At 46.9% G+C, this 10,898-nt stretch overlaps 1 protein-coding gene across 1 annotated transcript; it reads left to right on the top strand.

Annotated features, from left to right (window-relative positions):
* The first annotated feature begins 1,486 nt into the window (after positions 1-1,486).
* On the top strand, positions 1,487-10,881 carry LOC112996911 (leukotriene C4 synthase). The gene is made up of 5 exons (XM_026122624.2): positions 1,487-1,764; positions 7,878-7,977; positions 9,944-10,014; positions 10,331-10,412; positions 10,496-10,881. Exons 1-5 carry the CDS (start codon positions 1,707-1,709, stop codon positions 10,626-10,628), a joined length of 444 nt encoding a protein of 147 aa, XP_025978409.2. The 5' UTR covers positions 1,487-1,706; the 3' UTR covers positions 10,629-10,881.
* Positions 10,882-10,898: the final 17 nt, after the last annotated feature.

The raw sequence follows: 10,898 nt of genomic DNA, 5'->3' as shown, positions 1-10,898 counted from the left end.
TAAAATGGAAACTTCCCAAAGCATCATCGTGTTGAAGTACATTTGCACGTGCAGGTTTTTGCGAAGATTTTAAGGAGTCAGTGGCAGCTTGTGATCAACCTCTGCTCTGAAACTAATCCCCCTCCGCCTTTTTCCTTCCTCCCTCTTGATGTAGTGATTTTGCTGAGGCTAATACAAATTCATAATGTAAGTGACTTCTAAGGCTTGAACTGGTTGTTGAAATGATGTAAGCAGAAGTAGACTCTCGGTGACATTTCCCCTCTGATTTTTATATTGGAGACCTCAATTGAAAATCTTGGGTCACCAATGGATTTCATTAAATAGAAATAGGAAATTAACCTCCAGTCTGGGTCTGCTAGCAGATGGGAGGGACAAAAGCTGTGCTGCATGAATATTCTGCTGAGGTAGGGAATGATTTGCTCTTTTACCCAGGTGTTTTACAAATATGCACAGTTGTATGTTTGAATTAACTGGAAAGATTTTAACTTGATAAGGTATCACAGCAGGGTTTTGAGTAGATTAAGATCTAAAATAGAAGTAAAACTTCTAGCATCCCGCATGGGAGGAACTGCAGGTCTCTTCTTGCTGGTATCATGTACAAATTCTGTATGGACATAACTATGTTTGTGTGTCTATACATGGAGAATCAGAGAGAAATGCAATGGCACAAGCAGATCAAGTTTCTCAAGGGAGAAACTTAGGTTGATAATGAGTAATACCTTTTTCCTCCTTTTTGGGTCCAAAAATTCTGAAGTCAGAGTAGTCTTCTTATACTCACTCACTCACTACATTTTGGAGCAAGTTTGCTAATATTTTAACTGATACATATCTTGCCTTTGTGGACTAGGGAGAAAAGTTATTCAGGGCTAATGTATTTCCATTTTTCAAGATTTACTTTTTACAATATAATTTTAGTCTGTCAGTTTAACATTTCTGAAGGTTAGCTTGTTTCTACATCCTGTGCCTGCTATCGATCCTGAACTAAGAACTTGTGTTCTGTCTTTTAGCCAGGAAAATGTTTGTTCTGCAGAGTTTGAAAACCCCAGAAAACTGCAAAAAGTGACTGAGCACTAAACAAGGACTATACTCTGTTCAGTAAACTTACAGGAACAGTTTAGAGGCCAAACACCTGAATGCTTTAAAAAAAAAAAAATTAGAATCCAGTAACAGAATTAAAGTATTGTAGCTAAAGTAAAGAAGATCTTTCATGTGGTCAACTATAGTACTCAGATTAAGGGGGGAAGGCCAAATCATTAATTTCTAAATGCTTGTCAATTTTTTTTTTCAATCTCACACATAACTTAGATGCTTTAAAACTGATTAAAACTAGCAATAAAAGGGTTGGAAAAATCCCTGTCATATTTGAATTGCCAGTAATACATAAGTCATTCTGACTTGGTAGAAAATCTGTAAATAAAATTGCAGGAGTTCTCAATTTTGGTGAGCACACAGAACTGCTATTACATAGTTCAGCAGAAGGTACTTTGCTCTAATCACATTTTTTGGATGGCTGGCTCTGCTGGGAAATTGTTCTGTGGCAGGGGGAGAGTTAATGTATTGTGGAGGAAACACGTGCTGCTGCAGAGCAATAAGAAGCTTGTGCTACAGAGTGTGCTTTAGTGGGAGGGTGGGAAAGCGAAATAGAGAACACTCATACACTTGTTACATCTGACTGGTTCTTTGGTCCACAGTCAGCAGTGAGCAACATGAGAAATCAGATAGACCTGCTAGCCACTGTCACTGTTCTGGGAGTCCTGGAGCAAGGTAAATGTCCTTTATATACTACATAGTATTAAGATGATTGTATTAAATTTTGTGGCACTTGGTTCCTGTATTGTGCTTGTAGTCTCTGGGAATGAAAACTGCTGTTGTCCAGCATGGTACAATAATGCAAATTGTTTGACTCTTCCATATGGAAGTGTTATGCATGAGGAAGTTCAGTATTTAATAGGGGCTAAAATGATTTGCAAACCTCAAAGCCTGAACCCCAGAAGGAAATGAAAGTTAAGGTTTACTTTTAAACTTAGAACAATTCCAACAATTGAATGTTTTTAAGGTGAAATATTTTCTGTGATTGAATTTTAGCAGGTAACTTATGAGATTTAAAGTTGCTGCAGGTAGCCAAAATAAAGGCAAGCTTAGTGAGGACATTCTCTTACAGTTGGCTGTAATGATGAAAAGTCAGTGCACAAATGCATGTGTGGATGTGAATAGCTTGTGATGAGAATGCATATGGAAAAGAGCTTTGAAGTACACAGGTACCTCTTCTCTGTGACCAATATTCATTCAGTTCATATAGCTTAGTTGTGCTGAGCACGTGACAAATAGGTGTTGACAGCCCAAAGTAGTTTGGAAACTAGTGCATCAATTTGGGGTGGTTTGTTAGCTCAAACGTTGCATTACAGAGCTGCAAGCCTTTAACTCTTTTGCAGGGTTCTTAGCTCACGCCCAGCTTTCTGCCTAGAACGAGTTTTTGTACCATCAGAGATGCATGAAAGCTTGAAACAAGTACATTTTTAAATTAGTATTACAAAACAGAATACCCTGATTCAAGCAGTAATAATTAAGACGAGAGTAAAGTGACTGGCAGCCTACAACCATCAGCAAGTGTTTGAGCCGTTTAAGCAAGGAAGATTATTAAGTGAGAGAAGATAATCGGTGTCACTCGAGGGGTAATGAAATTAGAGATAAAAGAATCTTAGGCTGATGCCTATTTAGGTTCGATTTTTTTCTACTTACTGTGGCATCAGCCTCTGTGTAATGAAAGGAGGTTTCACTAACATCCCAAAATTTATTCATAAAGAATAAAACTAATTTCTTGCGAGTTCACAACTGGACATGTTAATTAGCTTAGAAAATATATTTTGTAAATGAGCCGGTGACAATATGATCTAGTGTCAAACCTTTCTTTTCCATCACGGCTGTAAGGGTGCGGATTCATGAAAACTAATGCTTAAAGCTCAGTGAAAGCTTGTGCACCAGCCGTGCTCTTAGGCAGGTCGCTTGTGATGGTCACTCTTCGCATGCTTCACAAATAAAGACCTTCTTCCATCTCTGCTGGTGGAGAGGTCTCATCCAGAGAACTCGTGGGAGCACTGCCCCGTCCAAAATGACTGCTCTCTCCGGTGATCTTCGGTGTGCTGGAGACCACCTCCTGCCCTCAGTCATTTTGTGAAGGGAGTGTAGACAGATGTCTTTCTGGACACAAGGTCTGCAGGGACGGAAACCCTCTGTCTGACTGGTACAGCTGGAAAAACTAAGCCAGCTTTTGAGCCTGCAAGCCCTTCGGGTCTGAAATAGATGCAGAAGTCTTCCAAGGAACTCGGAGCGCCTGCTCGCAGATCAAGTAGATGCGTTGTTTGACCATTTAGTAAGAAGAAAAAGTGTTGCCAAGCTATATCTACCTGTGGGGTGTGTGTGGCACCCTGAGACGAAGCTCTCTGCCCTTCAGCAGTCTGATGCAGGTTTCTGGAGAGTGGAGGAGGCGGGTGGTCGTGCTCCTCCTGCCTGGCATGAGGGGGGACTGGGGAAAACCTGGGTCTGGAGCAGGCATTGCTACTGCTGAGAGGCGTGCACCGCTCCTTCCTCACGCACCCCAGGGAATAACCTGTGTTGTCTCCTGTGTGTTCAGGGTTGGCAGGGAAAAGTTTTTAAAAACAGGGTGAGAGGGAGACCAAAGCATGTAGGTGGTATCAAAGCCTGACACGTGCATCCCTCATAGATGTATTGCAGGGGTGTAATGGGAGAGGGAGGTGTGACATAGTGTATTTTAAATTTTGATTTGATAGCATGGGTCTTTGGAATATGCTATGTGTTCGTGGTCTAGATTGTTTTAAAATTAACATTTTTTTTGAATATTCTGGGTATGAGCAGGGAGAGCCGAAGCATGCCTGTTTTGCATTTCACTTTAGTTCATGCTAACGTCGACTATGCTAGGGTAAAGAGTTGTTCATAAAGTACCGTTACGTAGCGAATTTGATGTGACAATGTGGAACTGGAAAGTTTAGTTTTGTGTTACCACAGATAGGAGATAAAAAGCTTTTTTGACCCTAGTTACAGTATTGCTCTCACTTCCATTGCTGCCAACTGTGGAAGTGGGCTCATTGCTGAAATAGGACTATGAAATCCCATTTTCATATGCCAGAGCTCGGTCTCAACAGCAAAGTGGAAACTATGGTGTTCAGACTACTTCTGAAAACCTGCAGTTTACTAGCCTGCCGTATGTACGTCAAGCAGCGTGCAACCACGTTTTGCTTTAACTTTGCACCTCTCTGTCCATTGGACAATTTCCCATGAGAAATTCTTCAGATTTTTGAGATCTCTTGCCAGAGAGAGATCTCTTTTGTCAAGACATAAGCATATGTAGAATGTAAGAATTAAAATGATATAAGTTTTCAAATTGAAGTCTTCACCTTTCTGTAAGGGAAGGTTTGATGAGGAACACTTGCTTTTTTTTTTTTTTTTTTTTTTTTTTTTTTTTTTTTTTTAATTACTGAATTTGTTCACGTTAGAGCTCTTGAACCTCTGCTCAGAAATGTTTGGATGGGATTCTGTGAGCAGTCTGATGTATTCTTAGCCGTTAGATGACAAATATCTCAAGCTCTGTTTAAAACACAAATGTGCTACTTAGAGAATAGTGTTGGAGAGTTCTGAATTATCAGTAATTTCCCTCCAACAATTTACTGAGAAATACCAACAGCTACAAATGCAAGATTTTTTTTCTTTTTATCATTAAAAAGTGGGGATGGAGGGAGGATTGTATGCAAACAAGGGGGAAAAAAGTATGCAAACGGAAGAAAAGACATGAAGTAAAATTTAAAATTGGAAGTTACAGAAACATGGCTAAATCATTTCCGTTGAGAATCCCTCAACAGCCACTCCCTGAATAGCAACTTTGTCTCGGTTAAATATATATGCTTGTTTTACAAGGACTTAGCGTCTTCTAAAGTTTACAGCCCCGGGCGTTTTACGCTTTCATGCTCTGCAAACCACATGCAGGCGTAAAGCCGTAAGAGCAAGCGTGGTATCCTCTGCGTTAGGTTGGACAGAGTAGCCTAATCTTGTGGTCGCTGCTTGGGAAGCAAGGGAGAGATTACAAAATACTTATGTATTTATCTTTTCTCCACTAGTAAGAAATGCGTGTGCTAATGTCACCCCGACTCAGAGCAGTGCGGGAACTTTTCCTGCATCTTGTAAAAGCACCTTGCGAAGGTGCGTTCAGCGTGCGGGTGACGGATGCTTCAAGCTGCAGCGCGCTGAGCACACGGACCAGCGATCCCTCCATCCCATCCCGCAGCTCGCGGGAGATCTAGCGTGATGGCTGAGCTCAGCGTGGGGGTGGTTGATTCCCCCCCCTCAATGTTTGGGGAGAAACTATGGACTCCCAGTTCTTTTAATGAATTTTCCCCTTTTTAAAATTTAACTACGTGCAGCGTAGCAAGGCGCAGAGCTTAGTGCTGTGGAAACATGCTGCTGCCCTGCAGTGAACAACTGCAAGAACGCTGCTACCCAAATTAGTTCTTTTTTTTTTTTTTTTTCCCCTTTTTAGTATGGCTTCAAAGGAAATAAAGCTTATGCAATGTCGCTGTCTGTCAGTCCCTGCAAAGCTGGTTTGCCAGATTCACTTGAGTGCGACAGATGCCAGCTGTAATACGGTTTGGCAAGTTTATAGACATAATCAAGTGGAGAGTGGAAGTCCTGTTGCTCTTCCCACCGAGGGGGACGAACTGCAGGGAGGGCTCAGTCCTTATTAGCCGTGTGGGATTCAACGCGGTGGTTTCACCTCGAGAGATGAATCATAGGAAATTAGTTTTAAAGGTTCTGCTGAACATATTGAACTCTCTTTCTCCGAAAAGCCTCCCCTGCGCAGAGGCTTGTGCGATGGGGGTTTTTAGCACCTCATCCTGAGAGCGGCAGCTTTGGGAGCATTGCCCCTCGTCCTTGCGCTGCAGCCTCGTGTCGGGCCTGGAGGGCCACGGACCCTGCCCGGGAGGGCTCTTGCCGCTCTCGGGTGGTGGCTGTCTTGCATATGGGCTGTCCCCAAGCACGAGGGATCTGCTGCGGGAATTGCTGGGAAATTTGCCCTTGTTAAGCGAGGCAAGATGCTGAGCGTGAAGCTGCTGGAGTGATGGGGCCTAAAGCTATTTTCCATGGCAGGACGAAGGCTGGTGCCTGACAGTCACCGGTTTATGCCCAGCCCAGGTCCGTGTGCGGTGCAGTAGCTTCAGCTCCGTTTTTTGGAGAGGTGCCTGGGACAGGGCACTGTGAAAACACTGATTAACTGCACAGGAGGGATGTGCTTATCTGACGGGAAGCGGAGGTAACAAGGCGATTGCACTTGGTAATCTGGTCCCAGTGATCTGCCAGCCGCTGCCCAATTGCAAGTTTTGTATTACTTCAGACCTATCTGTCTGCTTTTACGGGGGAGACAGTGCGTTGCAGTCTGGCGCATCACCCGGGCAGGGTGATGTCCTCCACCGCAATCGGCATGTAACGCATGGAATAGCCAGTGTATTTGTTCCTCCTCACCTTTCTCTCCCAGCACCTTGTGTTTAGGGTTGGGCTTTTCCATGCCGTGTGTAAGGCACGAGAACACGTGTGTATGTTTTCTTAAACTATTTTCTGTGTATATTTAAATGTATAATATATTGTATAATACTCATGTAACATCGGTTTATTTACATTTCTAATTCCCTCTTCCTCTGCATATGCTCTAATGCTCTTCTGCAGGCGTGCAGGGATCTGTCTTGTCTTTAATCTTGCAACATCTGTCTCTGCTTTCCTTTATCTGTCCTGCTGTTCTGCTTTTAACTGCTTTGTTTGGGCGAGGCAGCCTGCAGCCCAGCTCCTTGCCCGTCTTTCCAATGCCCCGTAAACCGGTGGTGCGTGAGCACCTTGCTAATCCAAGCAGCTCGCTTAGCAGCGTGCTGCCACAGCCCCTGCGGTAATGGTTCTGTTGTAGATAATTTAGTTGTTTACCTGTATACCAAAATCATCATTTCTAATAAAAATGTAACAGTGCACTTAAAGCGTAAATACTTGCAACAACAGCAGTCACCTGTGGGAATAAGGACTTTTATCAAACAGTGAAACAGCCTCTGAATCTTCATGTTAACAAATTTTCATCGTGATAAAATGATTTTCTGTGTCCCTTGCATGTGAGCGAGGTAGCAGACGCTGACAAGTGCCTTGGCCCAAATCTGGCAGAGGCTCACAGCCGCCGCTGGCCGTGCCTCTGCTCCCTGGGCACAGCCCTGAGCCCTGGGGTTGCCTGCGGGAACGGGGTGAAGAAGAAATCCTCCCAGTTTCCATATAATGCCACGATTAGGAACATCTCTAACCAGCTTAATAATATCCCAGGGCTTCGCAGTTTGGTTGATGCTCAGTGACTGGTGTGCAGGAGCTGTGCTAACCTCGTTCCCCTTTGGCTGCTCGAGGGGTCCTGATGTGCTCAGGACTGCGAGACTAAAAAATAATAATAATTCTGTGCTGGGCTGTGGGCTCGTTCATGTTTCCATGTGCATGGCTGGCATGAGGGCAGGGCCGTGGGCAACGTGCGGCCGGGCTGGTTCCGATCTGCTTCGAAACCACACCGAGGGCTCAGTTGCTGCTGGTGGCGAGAGATTGGGATGCAAAGTGCTGCCGCATCCCTCCACGTGCGCCTTGCTTGGATAACCAAATCTGGACTTAAAGTACAAGCATGAGATAAATAGCACATTCATTCCAGGCCGTGCGTGACCTTTTTTATGGACCTAGACTGTGAACCTAGATGGTATCAGCTGTCCTCCTCTAACCGCTTGCTTGCGTCCAAACTCGATAAAGCTTGGCCAGATACAGTGCTGCCGGGCTGTCATCTTTTACACGTGTTTGTTTTTCAGCCTATTTTGTGCTGCAGGTGATCTATGCCAGGCGGAAGTACAAGATCTCTCCTCCGGAGACAACAGGCCACCCTGAATTCGAGCGAATCTTCAGAGCTCAGTAAGGTTTTGGCTTGGTGACTATGGTGATTACGTCTAGATATGACTTGAGTGAAATGCTGTCACTTCCCGGAAAGGCTGACTGAAATCACCTTTTCACTTATTGCTGCTGGGACTAGCTTTTCTTTTTCTTTTTTTTTTTTTTTTTCTTTTCTTTCTTTGACTGCAGATGTAAAAGTACGAAAACTTGGAGCAGCGAGCAAGCGCCTTACATGGGCTGACTGTGATGCTGATTTTTGAGGTTGAGTGTTTTGCTTTGGCTAGAGTGCCTTGTTTTTGCCTAGCAATGGTGATACTTGCTCTGACATCACGAGAGGCAGATGAATTACAAATTAGTAGCCATGTGGAAGATTCAGTAAAGGTGCTTAGTATTAATGCATTAAAATCAGTAATATTAATGGTGGCTCCAAAGTAGGAGAATAGCCAAGGCTGCATTAATAACCTGATATTTGCTTGTGTGGTTTTGACGTTGCATTGAAGCAACGGGCCTTGTAGGCCAAACCAACTATGAGGACTTTCTTCTTTTTTTCTCCCCGTGGTAACGTGAACGGCAGAACTCGGGTGCCCGCGCTGGAGGCTGATGCTTTTCGCGCTGCTCCTACGGAGAGAGAAACGCTCAAGCTGAACTAGGGAGGGTTTGCAGAGCCTTCGGGCTTCCAGCAAGCCCCGGGCTGCATCGGTCCGCTCAGTTGTGCTGTTTCATCAGCAATCGAAAGAGACGGCTCGGAGCTGGTAAATTCTGAGCAAAGCAGATGTGTTTCCCCGCCGGCACGCAGGAAACATTCGTGGAGCGGCAAAAATATTTGCTTTGGTCCTTTTGCGATGCAGTGAAAGGCCAACCAGCATGGGAGGCATCAGTCTTTTGCTCGAGCTGCTATTGATGCTGCTCTTAGCCGAATGCAATCAGTTATGTTTGTGCTGGGAAATGCGGCGCTGAGCAGCTCTCCGTTACATCCTGGGAGGGGGGAGATGACCCCGGAGGACTCGGGCTGGAGAAAGTATTTCTTTTTGTTTTGTTTTTTCTCCTCCCTTTCTTCTTTCCCCGTGGAAAAGGCTGCAGATGGATCACTTGTTTTTATATACTTGGGGGGGAAAAAAAAGACAGAAAAGAAAGGGAGAAAAGGAAAATAAAAAAGGAATTGATTTATTACTTGCTTATGGAAACCTGGCAGCCTCGCTGAGGCTCTAACTGCATTTGCAGTGAAACAGTCTTCAAACTTTTTCCAGCTCCCAATCGCGCCTGGCTCCCTGAGGCCTCATAACTTTCTTGTGGGGGACAAACTTAAGACAAATTTTCTAGGGAACTGTAAAAACGTAGGAGAATTTGAGAAGCAGGAGCGCTGTGTCTTTAACAGCGCAGCTCCCAACGCGCTTCAGTCGTCTGTCTTGCAGAAAAATCTGTATTTTTGTCACTCAACAAAAAAAAAAAGGAGGAAAGCGAGCAAGCGTGGCTGAGACCTGCTCCCCTTCTGCTGCATGCAGTCTGGTGGGACGCTCCTGCTCGGAGCACATGGCTTCTGTGTAACGCCAAAATCTGGCTTGTGCTCAGCAAAGGGGAAGAGAAGGCGCTTGAAATAATTTTAGGGAAACTCTCCCAGCGGCGGCTCCGGCGGGCGCCGCGTGGCCAGCGGCTCCAGCTGCGGCACTGCGACACTTGGCGTGAGCCGGTCCCCGTTTCTACCGCTGTTCCCATCTTGGCGTGAGTTTGGGGTGAGGCAAACCCTACCAGTGGGGTGGGTTTTCTTTTTTTGTTTTTTGTTTTTTTTCCCCATAAAACACAGTGGGTATTGGTTGTCCTTCGCTATAGAAAAGGCTTTTTGCCCCCAGCGCGGCACTGCCGTACCGTTAACCGAACCGCTCGGCTTGCTCCAGCATCGCTTCACCTTAAGCCTCCCGTAGCTCAGTTAACCCCACTCTCCGCAGCACGTGCAGACACGGTTTTAACTCTTATTTCTGCTTCTCGCTAGGGTGAATTGCTCCGAATACTTCCCCATCTTCATCTCGCTCCTCTGGGTGGCCGGTATCTTCTTCCATCAAGGTAAGGTGGGAAAAAACCCACATGAAGCAGGAGAGCCCACGTTTAGTCCCGCTGCCTGCAACGCGCTGCTGATGGCTGTTCCCCGGGCAGAAAGCCGCAGCCCAAGCGATAGGAGGCAGATTTAGGGGACCGGGCCGCCCTTGCCGCGGAGACGCGAGCAGGGGCCTCCAACGCAAGGGCTGGGAACTGAAACCCAGCGGCAGCTGGGGCGGGGGGGGGGGGGGGTTTCTGCCTCTAATAAAGAGGGAAGGGAGGCAGCGTGGGCGGGTGGCCGTGTTTGGGGTGCTGGCGCGGACTCGCGGCCCTGTCCCCGCAGGTGTGGCGGCAGCCTCGGGCCTGCTCTACCTCTGCGCCCGCCTCCAGTACTTCCGCGGCTACGCGCGGGCCCCGAGCGGGCGGTGAGTACCAGGCGGCTGGTGGCGGGTGGTCGGGCGGGTGGGTCCCCCCCCATAGCCGCCCCGCTGACGGCCTCTCCCCGCAGGCTGGGGCCCCTCTACGCCAGCGCCCGGCTGCTGTGGCTGCTGCTGGGCCTGGCCGTCGCCGGCCTCCTGGGGCACTTCCTGCCCCTCGGCGACGCCGCCGGCCGCTGGCTCCGGCTCGTCTTCCCCTGGTAGGAGAGACCCTCGCCTGGAGCGGCTGCCACCGCCTCTGCCCGCCGTGCCACCCACCTGAGCCATGGAAATAAACTCTCCGTCCGAAGAAATCGGCTCTGCGAGTGTCCAACGCCTCGGGGGAGAGGTGTCAGCATGGCAAAGAGCTGGGTAAACTGGCCCAAAACCTTAGGCGAAGCCTTACTTCAGCCCCCCCGCGGCTGCTTTTCTGCTGCGTGAGGGCTGCGCCAGCACTGAGAGTGCAGCAGCCCCCGGGGAGCAGGTGGGGGGGGG

This window comes from Dromaius novaehollandiae, chromosome 15, assembly GCF_036370855.1.
Source record: "Dromaius novaehollandiae isolate bDroNov1 chromosome 15, bDroNov1.hap1, whole genome shotgun sequence".
In the NCBI taxonomy this organism is placed as follows: Eukaryota; Metazoa; Chordata; class Aves; order Casuariiformes; family Dromaiidae; genus Dromaius; species Dromaius novaehollandiae.
Note: the sequence above shows the minus strand (reverse complement) of the source record. Positions and strands in the feature narration are given on the sequence as shown.

What these genes read in the sequence shown, in the direction of transcription:
- LOC112996911 (XM_026122624.2), top strand. Translation starts at nt 1,707, where the DNA reads ATGAGAAATCAGATAGACCTGCTAGCCACTGTCACTGTTCTGGGAGTC. An exon ending in TCTGGGAGTCCTGGAGCAAG is followed by an intron (nt 1,765 to 7,877) that starts GTAAATGTCCTT and finishes TTTGTTTTTCAG; the next exon opens with CCTATTTTGTGCTGCAGGTG. An exon ending in CGGTATCTTCTTCCATCAAG is followed by an intron (nt 10,015 to 10,330) that starts GTAAGGTGGGAA and finishes CTGTCCCCGCAG; the next exon opens with GTGTGGCGGCAGCCTCGGGC.